Source organism: Pecten maximus, chromosome 14 (assembly GCF_902652985.1).
Source record: "Pecten maximus chromosome 14, xPecMax1.1, whole genome shotgun sequence".
In the NCBI taxonomy this organism is placed as follows: Eukaryota; Metazoa; Mollusca; class Bivalvia; order Pectinida; family Pectinidae; genus Pecten; species Pecten maximus.
In genome coordinates, this window is record NC_047028.1 from 37119420 (window position 1) to 37132757 (window position 13338).

At 37.6% G+C, this 13338-nt stretch overlaps 1 protein-coding gene across 1 annotated transcript in view; it reads right to left on the minus strand.

The window, feature by feature from the left end:
* LOC117341944 (propionyl-CoA carboxylase beta chain, mitochondrial-like) overlaps positions 1-13338 on the minus strand; it is a 68652-nt gene that overhangs the window by 14940 nt on the left and 40374 nt on the right. The window contains exon 9 of the mRNA XM_033903827.1: positions 1792-1858. Within this exon, the coding sequence (XP_033759718.1) occupies positions 1792-1858 (67 nt within the window). The remainder of the gene's footprint in view (positions 1-1791; positions 1859-13338) is intronic.

A 13338-nucleotide genomic window follows, 5' to 3' on the forward strand; every position in this document is an offset into this window, starting at 1 on the left:
ACACTGGTGTGTGTTTTAGCCCCGCCCAACTCCTCACATACTTACCTGACACACTGGTTTGTGTTTTAGCCCCGCCCAACACCTCACACACTTACCTGACACACTGGTGTGTGTTTTAGCCCCGTCCAACACCTCACACACTTACCTGACACACTGGTTTGTGTTTTAGCCCCGCCCAACTCCTCACATACTTACCTGACACACTGGTGTGTGTTTTAGCCCCACCTAACTCCTCACATACTTACCTGACACACTGGTGTGTGTTTCAGCCCTGCCCAACTCCTCACATACTTACCTGACACACTGGTGTGTGTTTTAGCCCCGCCCAACTCCTCACATACTTACCTGACACACTGGTGTGTGTTTTAGCCCCGCCCAACTCCTCACATACTTACCTAAGACACTGTTGTGTGTTTTAGCCCTGCCCAACTCCTCACATACTTACCTAAGACACTGTTGTGTGTTTTAGCCCTGCCCAACTCCTCACATACTTACCTAAGACACTGTTGTGTGTTTTAGCCCTGCCCAACTCCTCACATACTTACCTGACACACTGGTTTGTGTTTTAGCCCCGCCCAACTCCTCACATACTTACCTAAGACACTGTTGTGTGTTTTAGCCCTGCCCAACTCCTCACATACTTACCTAAGACACTGTTGTGTGTTTTAGCCCTGCCCAACTCCTCACATACTTACCTAAGACACTGTTGTGTGTTTTAGCCCTGCCCAACTCCTCACATACTTACCTAAGACACTGTTGTGTGTTTTAGCCCTGCCCAACTCCTCACATACTTACCTAAGACACTGTTGTGTGTTTTAGCCCTGCCCAACTCCTCACATACTAACCTGACACACTGGTGTGTGTTTTAGCCCCACCTAGCTCCTCAGTGACCTGTGACACTGGTTTGTGTTTTAGCCCCGCCCAACTCCTCACACACTTACCTGACACACTGGTGTGTGTTTTAGCCCCGCCCAACTCCTCACATACTTACCTGACACACTGGTGTGTGTTTAAGCCCCGCCCAACTCCTCACACACTTACCTGACACACTGGTGTGTGTTTTAGCCCCGCCCAACTCCTCACATACTTACCTGACACACTGGTTTGTGTTTTAGCCCCGCCCAACACCTCACACACTTACCTGACACACTGGTGTGTGTTTTAGCCCCGTCCAACACCTCACACACTTACCTGACACACTGGTTTGTGTTTTAGCCCCGCCCAACTCCTCACATACTTACCTGACACACTGGTGTGTGTTTTAGCCCCACCTAACTCCTCACATACTTACCTGACACACTGGTGTGTGTTTCAGCCCTGCCCAACTCCTCACATACTTACCTAAGACACTGTTGTGTGTTTTAGCCCCGCCCAACTCCTCACATACTTACCTGACACACTGGTTTGTGTTTTAGCCCCGCCCAACTCCTCACATACTTACCTAAGACACTGTTGTGTGTTTTAGCCCTGCCCAACTCCTCACATACTTACCTAAGACACTGTTGTGTGTTTTAGCCCTGCCCAACTCCTCACATACTTACCTAAGACACTGTTGTGTGTTTTAGCCCTGCCCAACTCCTCACATACTTACCTAAGACACTGTTGTGTGTTTTAGCCCTGCCCAACTCCTCACATACTTACCTAAGACACTGTTGTGTGTTTTAGCCCCGCCCAACTCCTCACATACTAACCTGACACACTGGTGTGTGTTTTAGCCCCACCTAACTCCTCACATACTTACCTGACACACTGGTGTGTGTTTCAGCCCCGTCCAACTCCTCACATACTAACCTGACACACTGGTGTGTGTTTTAGCCCCACCTAACTCCTCCTGAGTAACTTCCTCTCCTGTTACAGACTACAAAATACAAAAACATCAACATTTATTTAAACATCATTTATGCGGCCATTTTAAGGTAATCAAAGGGTTTCTCCAGCTGAAAATTGGAAACTAATGATAAATGAAATCACAGTATTGAAAAGTTTTGAATATTCCATTTTAAAATCGTATATCTAAAAGTCTTAAAATATTCATGTACCTTAATGAAGTGACCATGCTTTTTTTCTGATAACATCACTCCTTTTAACCTTTTATTTGTTAATTTAAAATTACAGGTTGTTTACTAATTAACTGACATTTATATTCTAATACATTGTATGTTAGTAAATAAGGGGGGTTGGGGGGTGGAGACACAACGTCCCGGAAGGGATAGAGTTAATGTAGCAATCCAGTCGAATCAGCCATGGATACAGGTGTATATACGAGGTCCATTGTTGTTCTGATGGCGGCTACCTTATAGCCGAAACAATGTTCTCCAATAAATCGGACCATTGAATGAATCTGTGTGTTGGGCTCACCTTTTTTACGCATGTTATATATTAGTTAGTTTCAGAAAGAAACGTACGACAGAACATAAATATAATAGGGAAACCAGTTGTGTTCCACATACTCTTTAAGTTTAAGTTTAATTCTGAATGAACAGGCACTTCATGGAACAGGAAATAATATGTCGTTATTTTGTATTATATTAACATACAAGTACCAAGAAACCCCACACCAGTATTGGTATATATAAATTGGAACTCTTTTTTATTGGAGGTAGAACTGAATGCTCAGGACTCTCTACCTTAATACAAACATATATTTTGCTATAGCATTATATCATTCAGGGCACATTTTGATGGAGTGATTGTATGGAATTATTTTTGTTTCGAAAACTACAATAAATATCCTATAATGAGAGAATTTCTCTAACAAGGTAGAAGTTACAGGATAGATATCAGGCTTGTTATAAAAAAGGCGTGTGAAACAGCTGTTGTCATGGTAACCTGTGGATTAAACATCAAAGAGTTCCAACATCTATTGTTTATCTTGCTCTGATACAGAACAGTGACCTACACCAGCTTCAGATAGTCTATCAAAAAGTATAATGTATTTGTGACCTTGAAATGTTTTTCAAGGTCACTTGTGTAACTCGGTCAGGAAACTGGCAATTATAGATTCTGGCCTAGCTAGTGAGATTGAAACCAAGGACCACCAAACCCCCTCATGCAAGGAACTATAATCAAATATTTGTTTGGTCACCAATACTTCACCATCTTTGTTACTTTTCTGAATAGTTTGACTAAGTATTTGAAATTGATGACACACAGGATCTAAAAACACTCATAGGTATATTTTTTATTCTGGCATAAAATTTATTTAAAAAGGAAAAATGTGTTGTGGCCAAATGAGGATGAATTTATACCAGGATCCTTCAGCATATTGCTAGATCGATACAGCTTGTCTTACTATATTTCATTCATTTTGGTGAATTTTAATGAATATCAGCTATGTTTGATGAATTTTAATGAATATTAACTATATTTGATTAATTTTTATGAATATAAGCTATATTTGATTAATTTTAATAAATATCAGCTATAATGCATAAAAGTTCCAAAATAATTCATATAACAGGACTCATGATGAATTTAATGAATTTGTAAATTATTCATAAAAAGTTCATGTATCAAAATCTACCTATATTCTTAAAAGTTCATAAATCGTTCCTGAATATTCATGAGGTCATGAATACCATCTCGCAGGGGTAGAGTTAATGCGTTTTAAGTAATGCTTTTTTTAATTTTTCATAATTAGTGACTTAAACAAATTTGAAACTTAAAATGTTTATCAGCAGAATGTTAATTAAGCATGCAACCACAGCTAAAACAAAAGTACACCCATGAAAATCCAACGGAAAAAGTGACTTAAACGGAGTATCATAATCTGTATGTCGAGTGGAGTGTTGCGGTTGTCATTTCATCATTATTACAGAACGCCTTCCTCGATCTTTCAGACATATTTCCACACAGATACAGAATATCCGTCTCCGTAAGAGCTGATAAAATACTCCTACCACACCCATCATATGCAAAACATCATCTGTATATTTGATAAAAGTGCCTGGAGAGGAACCCAGTTTCACATTCTGCTCGAAGTTGAGGAAGATTGCTTTAACCTTGTTAAAAAATTATTCCAAACAGATATACGCCTAGAGATGTATATTGCTTCCTTGGAAATTTATTCAACACTTTGTTATCAAAAGTTGAAAAAAAAAAAAAAAAAACTCCACCGTAGATATTTTAAAAGATATATATAATATATGAATTTTTAAAAGATACAATATATATATAATATATGAATCCCCTAATGTGGAAAACATGTATTGTCCGTAACAGATTGTATATAATTACTGGTCAAATATATACCCACAGCTAGAAAATTTAAAATGTTTTAATCCAAATTATGAGAATAATTAGCTATCAAAATTGTGGCCACATTTACCACAAAATCTGAGAAAACTTGGTGAATATATTAAAACTGTGCCCACATTTACCACAAATTCTGTGAAAGAAATCTCAATCATCTCGCATTTACTCCAAATTATGAGAAAATTAGTGACTAATCAAAAGTGTACCCACATTTACCACGAATTCTCTGAAGGAGGACTGCACATGGGTAGGTATCTAAATTGTGACTTTCATTTGGGCATTGTTTCCCATTTTTTCTTTGTGTACCGAACACCTTATCATCCCTCTGCCTTCGTATAGCACCAGACTTGTCTGGAACTTAGATACCACATGAGCTGTCTGCCAAAATTTCCTTCACACAATGTTTTTACTAAGGCGCTGAATTGGTTTTTAACATGATGTCTTTACACAATTTTCTGCTGAGGTTTCTCGTCTTGATAACTGTGCCAAGGTGTACTTAAGTACAAATTAATGGTTTGCTAATCTCTTGGTACCACAGGAACAGCCCACTTTACACAAGAGGCCCGTCCAAATCTGGATTCTAAATCTATAATTTGTGATGTTAGCTCAGGCCTGAATGATTGAACCACTAGAGGAACAGTGCAATGACTTCAACAGAAATACTGATAAAAAATCACGGACCGATCTCCCTCCTGGGAGTAAAATATTTCCACTTATTTTTTTTTATATTTTTCTTTCAGCTTTCATTACGACAAAAACATTTGCCAGGACAAAGATTAAACAGTAAAGCAGGCCAAATATCTTACATTTACAATTTAATCATTTTCAAATTTACAAGTCACACTTTAATGCACTGAAAATGCAAAAAAATTAATTAGCGTCAAACTGTTTTAGTTGGTGATATTTTCGCCCATATCTTGTGTTGATAATCATCAGTCAGCACACTTTGGTATTTCTGTTATTTTTATGAATTTTTATCAGATTTCCTACTCACGGAAGGTAAATAAGTGAAAGGTTTCCTCGTCTCCTTCGCTGTAACCAGAAAGTTCCTTCCAGTCCCAAAAAATTGTATCTCAACATTCAACATCAATAAATCTCTTAAAAATAAAATGTTCACATCAAAGATATATTTTTTGAAGATCAAACAAACTTAGGTTTGTATAGTTCCGATATGTACTGAATTTCTTTCCGCGGTAGTTTTCTGCAAGGAAGTTAAATCACCTGATAATTACCTGTAGCTATATATATGATTTGATATAATGACCGCCTGTCTTATTTTTCTGTGATTCCTATACATCTTAAAGAACTGACATTAGGAGAAGCAGGATACTTTCTCTGCTAATTTAATGTCCAACACATACAATCCACAAATAGCATCATTTTAGTGTTTAATTATATTCTAACCCTCAAAATGACTGGTTTTTAAATGCATATTTTGCACTGGCTCGATTGATACCTGAGGGCCGACTGACTGCAGTCAAGGAAAGTCTAAAGAAAAATTATGAGAAGAAATAAGTTACAAACTAGGCTAGCCATATCAAAGGAAGTTTCTCTGATGCCACTTCTACAAAAATTCATAAAGCCAGATTTTCAATTTTAACAGATTTTCTTAATGACAATCATGTTGTCAAGGTTACCAAGGGTTAATTGCTCCCTGGTCATACTTTAGTAGAAAAGCTGATAACAGAATATATATATATCTAAGTATCTGTCTTGCCTACGGTAGGGCAAGGGCTGCAGTAGCCGAGTGGTTAAGGTGTCCTGACACTTTATCACTGGCCCTCAGACCTCTGGGTTGCGAGTTCGAAACCCATGTGGGGCAGTTGCCAGGTACTGACCGTAGACCGGTGGTTTGCCTCCGGGTACTCCGACTTACCTCCAAAACCTGGCACATCCTTAAATGACCCTAGCTGTTAATAGGACGTTAAACAAAATAAACCAAACCAAAAGCCCACAGTAGCAGATATTTGATTTGATGACAGAAGTTTTTTCCACTTTAAATTTATTTTTCTTTTTGAAATTTTCAGAGCATCGGTTCTGATGATTGACAGGGATAAGCTAGACCACACATGAAGAAGGTTGATGGAATGAATCACTGTAGAATCAGGTCTTGTTTGGCTTTTGTCTGATACAGTAGAGACTCACAGGAAAAATAACAAATAGTGCCTTCCAGCATCCGCAGCAACCCCCTCCCCCAACCTCACAGGCCGTCAATCAGATCGCTGGGTCTGTGTTTAGACGGTTCATATTTCATGTATTGTCTAACAGGTATGTGCATTGATAACAATTTGTTCAAATTTTTTTTTTTTTAATTTCACTTCTTATATGAGTGAATTTCTAAAAAAAAAAAAGAGTAAGTTAAACCCAATTCTTATCTTATTTTTTGGGGGTCAGTGAACTTGCCTTCCAGAAATACAAATACATGCATGCATTCTATTTCTCTCCAGATTTTTGTTGACTTATGGAGAAATAAAAACACTTCTTGACAATGGAGAAATAAAAACACTTCTTGACAATCATTATAATTTCTAAAATCAAGTTTTATTCCAAAGATTTTTAGTATTTATTTATTTTTCTAATTGAGATTAAAACAGTGAGAAAAAGCTACAGCAGAATTTCTCAAGATAAAAAACATATATCTATAAATTAATGAAAAAAAGAATCTTTGAATGTCATATAATTGATAAATTTTGATTCATGAAAATTTTCCATTGAAGATTGTTTCATATTTTAAACAATGTGATAATATCAACATAAACAATGACTCCCATTAGTGGAATATTTTCTTAAGGATTTTTAATGTCACTTTTAAGCCATGATATGCCTCATACAAGTACACTCTGCCACTTATCTCCCAGACATTATGAGAAACAGATGTTGGAAACCCTTCTACTTCAATTATCCCATTTCAGCCTTAAATCTCTCTGGTATTACATAAGACTGGGTCTGTTTCTAGTGAAGCGTGCATTATAGAAATGGGCTACAAAGTCTCTTGGATAAATTCATCTCATTTTCTGGATTTTTTTCAAGTATGAAATGAAAATTCTTTCACTTTCTTCAAAAGTTTGTAATAAGCAAGAAATGAATGCATTACAAGTTGTTTCTTGAAGATATTAAATTACACCCGTCACATTTTTGATAATAACTAGATCATCTGGCTGAACACTCAGATAGGACAACTCCAGCCACTGTACCATTTTAAGTGATGCAAAGGAAAGGAACATTTACACACTGTTTCTCATTTATGTGTTTCTTTTTCATTTATTTTATCCAAATCAAAAAAATATTTTTCTTAAAAAAAGTCCTGATAAATAATATACCTAATGAACGCTACCATAATCAACCTAATAAGGGCCTAAAAACCTCAAAAAGAGTGAGCTCCATAACGACATGTACAGAAAAAAGATTCCATGTGAAATTGGAGTGGATTTTTTTTTTTTTTTTTTTTCATACATCTATCTAGTCAAACATAAAGAGCCTTAATTTGGTAAAAAGACTGACGATTAGACACTGGCTGATGTCAGTGAGGTAATGAAGCTTGTATTAATCGTGTATCAATAACTTTAACAGGCTCTTTACGGCCGCCATTATATTTATCAGTCACCAAGATTGCAGTTATATTGACAATAAATACAATCTAATAAGCGTTTAACTGTTCAATAAGTAAGATCTTTTTATTTATTATGTGATTATGAATATATAATATCAAAATTGCTAAAAGCTGACATTTTTCTAAGTTTGAATTAAGGGCATATATTATAAGTCAATGATGTGTTACCCCACGGCCAGTCTGTCACTGAGTTAGTCACCCTATGATAAAGCCACGGACCATATGATGTGTTACCCCACGGCCAGTCTGTCACTGAGTTAGTCACCCTATGATAAAGCCACGGACCATGATGTGTTACCCCAGGGCCAGTCTGTCACTGAGTTAGTCACCCTATGATAAAGCCACGGACCATATGATGTGTTACCCCACGGCCAGTCTGTCACTGAGTTAGTCACCCTATGATAAAGCCACGGACCATGATGTGTTACCCCACGGCCAGTCTGTCACTGAGTTAGTCACCCTATGATAAAGCCACGGACCATGATGTGTTACCCCACGGCCAGTCTGTCACTGAGTTAGTCACCCTATGATAAAGCCACGGACCATGATGTGTTACCCCACGGCCAGTCTGTCACTGAGTTAGTCACCCTATGATAAAGCCACGGACCATGATGTGTTTCCCCACGGCCAGTCTGTCACTGAGTTAGTCACCCTATGATAAAGCCACGGACCATGATGTGTTACCCCAGGGCCAGTCTGTCACTGAGTTAGTCACCCTATGATAAAGCCACGGACCATGATGTGTTACCCCACGGCCAGTCTGTCACTGAGTTAGTCACCCTATGATAAAGCCACGGACCATATGATGTGTTACCCCACGGCCAGTCTGTCACTGAGTTAGTCACCCTATGATAAAGCCACGGACCATGATGTGTTACCCCACGGCCAGTCTGTCACTGAGTTAGTCACCCTATGATAAAGCCACGGACCATGATGTGTTACCCCACGGCCAGTCTGTCACTGAGTTAGTCACCCTATGATAAAGCCACGGACCATGATGTGTTACCCCACGGCCAGTCTGTCACTGAGTTAGTCACCCTATGATAAAGCCACGGACTATGATGTGTTACCCCACGGCCAGTCTATCATAATGGTTCACAACCCTGGGTAATTACCTGATATAATAGGCAGGATGCATTCACAGCTCAATGAATGCACATAAATATGCACACACACCCATGCATACACCCTGACCCAACAGCTCAGCCCTTACAGCCAGGTTGAATCTCCCTAGATAAGCACCTGCTACTTTGGGTGTCTTATCATCAGGGGCCCCCAAAGGGATCACTTGATGGAAAATCCTAGGAATATTACAAAATTGTTTATTTTTAAAATCAGAAGCTCTCCAGTTGAAGCATCCTCGTACTGGGCATCATTGGCCAAATTAGCCCGGAAATCCAAACATCCCGATCTAACTGTCTGTGATTCTCTTACAAAACATCTCAAATCTTTGATAAAATCTTGACAAAATTTGGAGATTTTGAAATAGACATGAAGTTAATTGGCCGACAGATAGTAAAGAGTGGCTGCCATGATGCCTGATTAGTTTGTCCTGTCGAAATACGATACAACTCTCCCTGATAAAATAAATGTCTTCAGAAAATCAGAGGTAGGGTTTCGAAAGAAAAATAAATACCATTTCTATACCTCAAGTCAGTTTTAATGTATTGTAGCATCTGTGTTACTATGTCCATAAACTCCCCAATCTTTATGACTGTGTATTCAATTATAAACTAGCACCTGCAGGTACTCAGTATACAATTGTAGCACTCAATATATAATTGTAGTACTCGATAAACACTGTAGTACTCAATATACAATTGTAGTACTCAATCATAATATACAATTGTAGTACTCAATCATACAATCGTAGTACTCAATATACAATCGTAGTACTCAATCATACAATTGTAGTACTCAATATACAATCGTAGTACTCAATATACAACCGTAGTACTCAATATACAATTGTAGTACTCAATCATACAATCATAGTACTCAATATACAATGGTAGTACTCAATATACAATTTTAGTACTCAATCATACAATGGTAGTACTCAATATACAATCGTAGTACTCAATATACAACCGTAGTACTCAATATACAATTGTAGTACTCAATCATACAATCATAGTACTCAATATACAATGGTAGTACTCAATATACAATTTTAGTACTCAATCATACAATCGTAGTACTCAATCATACAATTGTAGTACTCAATATACAATCGTAATACTCAATATACAATCGTAGTACTCAATATACAATTGTAGTACTCAATATACAACCGTAGTACTCAATATACAATTGTAGTACTCAATATACAATTTTAGTACTCAATCATACAATCGTAGTACTCAATATACAATTGTAGTACTCAATATACAATCGTAGTACTCAACATATAATCGTAGTACTCAATTTACTCAATATATTTGTGGTACTCTGAATAAACATGCAATTATTATGATGAGAATATGTACTTTAAAACAGCACTGACAAGATCGTTCAAATCTCACCCAAGATATTAGAAGTATAATATATCATGGGTGTCTGTTCAATAGTCCAGAATACTTGACACAAGATACTGGTAATCGACTCATGTTCTATTGCACGCCGGGTAGTCATTCTAAAATAATTGGAAAGAAAAATCGGGATGGAAACAGCTATATCGCTCCCCATTCAATATGTTATGTAATTTCCAATGTCGGGTTTCAAAAGTTTTGTATATATATTTAGTTGAAACATGGCAAACCTAAAAATGGGGTATAATGTACACTGAAAAATCAGCTGAGAATTTTTTTTAAGACACGAGTAGTAACTCCGTTTAACAAACAACATTAAATAATTTTAGCTACATGCATTTGTAAATCCTAATTAAATTTTTTTTAAAATTTATAGATAATTTTTAGATTCTCAATTTTGATACAGTGGTTTATGCAATGTTTATCAGAATAGAAGATCTGGAGCGTGAATGTTAAATATAATATACATTTAATACAAAAATCAGTTCTTAATCAAATCTGCAAGAACATCAAATATAATATTTGTTGTAAAAGTAAATACATGTATACTATTATTGGAAGCTTAGTGAGTACAACATACTCGTATTCTCAGAAGCATGTGGAATATTACAGTCTATTTATTAACTGTGAACTTTTGACTTCAATTTTTGACAAGAAGTATAAAGCTCGGTCTTGGTAGGAGGTCTTTATCCCTGGGCAGATCAGTCTATCTGAATGACTCTTCAATATTAGTGTCGGTTATAAGGCTATGAATCATAAACCTAAAACTTTGGAGTCTACTAATAAAGTTAGTGATAAGAATTATAACCTGACAAACTGCAGGCAGTGACAAGCAAAGAAAGTCAATTGTTTACTAGAGATTCATCAGATTGGAGGAGTAATTATATATGTATATAGGACCCCTCTGGAACCTGTCAGCTTGCTAACGAGCTGTGTTAATTTCTTTCCAGCGCTACATTTCACAACATTGATGCTGTTTACTGTAAAAACACACACTGCTTTTACACTTATCCTCCCCAAAAGTACATTCTTTAAATTCCCCACTAACAGACTACCCCTGAGTTTCAACAGTAGAACTGACTGTATCCGATAAGTTTTTGTCTTTGTGATAATAGTTTTTGTCTATCAGGGAGTTTTAAGTTAAAGAAATAACACAAACCCTAAAAATCCTTATCATTTAATGTTTCAGAAAACAGCATAGAACGACCTACATATGACCCCAAATCAAAGTTTCAGAATTCCACCAATATATCCCCAATGGAAAGATTTTCGTAGAGACTGTCTGATATTCTGCTCTAGAGAAATAAAGTTCTTTCAGATAATTGGTTACTTTCTACTTTTGTTTTCAATTGATAACTTCATGCATGTTTCTTTAATCAAAATTTTCATCAGGAATAAAAATGTATTAAAGAGAAACAAAACAGCATTTTATAGACTGTAAGACATGTGATAGATTTAAATGAAACAAATATAACATATTAAATTGAAAAAGAAACCCGATCATTTTCATATGAATTTAATTACAGTACAAGTGTTCCTTGTCTCTGTCTATATATATGATAGCTGCCCAACTTCAACAAGTTGCAGACAATTGGCAAGAGAGAGGGAGAGCTAGGCTGTTTAAAACTAGATCAACCTGATAAGTGTCATACATCTGCAAAACACAGGGAGTGCAGTTTCCTGGTTTAATTTTCATCATAGCAGATAGATGATAAATAATATGCTCTTCCCCCTTCTTTCTCCCTTATTTCTTCCATTCCATCACCTCCGTAATGCTGTCGTTCCCTCAAACTTTCCTTCCATCATCTCCGTAATGCTGTCGTTCCCTCAAACTTTCCTTCCATCATCTCCGTAATACTGTCGCTCCCTCAAACTTTCCTTCCATTCCCTCCGTAATACTGTCGCTCCCTCAAACTTTCCATCCATCACCTACGTGATACTGTCCTTCCCTCAAACTTTCCTTCCATCACCTCCGTAATCCTGTCGTTCCCTCAAACTTTCCTTCCATCACCTCCGTAATCCTGTCATCCTCTCAAACTTTCTTTCCATTCCCTCCGTAATCCTGTCCTTCCCTCAAACTTTCCATCCATCACCTCCGTGATCCTGTCGTTCCCTCAAACTTTCCTTCCATCACCTCCGTAATCCTGTCGTTCCCTCAAACTTTCCTTCCATCACCTCCGTAATACTGTCCTTCCCTCAAACTTTCCTTCCATCACCTCCGTAATCCTGTCATTCCCTCAAACTTTCCTTCCATCACCTCCGTAATACTGTCGTTCCCTCAAACTTTCCTTCCATCACCTCAGTAATACTGTCCTTCCCTCAAACTTTCCTTCTATCACCTCCGTAATCCTGTCCTTCCCTCAAACTTTCCTTCCATCACCTCCGTAATCCTGTCATCCTCTCAAACTTTCCTTCCATCACCTCCGTAATACTGTCGTTCCCTCAAACTTTCCATCCATCACCTCAGTAATACTGTCGTTCCCTCAAACTTTCCATCCATCACCTCAGTAATACTGTCCTTCCCTCAAACTTTCCTTCCATCACCTCCGTAATCCTGTCATCCTCTCAAACTTTCCTTCCATCACCTCCGTAATACTGTCGTTCCCTCAAACTTTCCATCCATCACCTCAGTAATACTGTCGTTCCCTCAAACTTTCCATCCATCACCTCAGTAATACTGTCCTTCCCTCAAACTTTCCTTCCATCGCCTCCCTCGATCCCCTTATAACCCTCCCCTAATCTATCACCTACCTAATAATTTGTTGTTCCCTAAAACTTTCCATCCATCACCGCTCTCCCCTACCCTAATCAGTTGTTGATGTTCCTCAAACTTTCCAATCCATCACCTCCCTAAATCTGCTGTTCCCTAAAACCTTCCATCCATCCCCACTCTCCCCTTACCATCCCCTAATCTGTTGTTTATCATTTTATGTCCCTCAAACT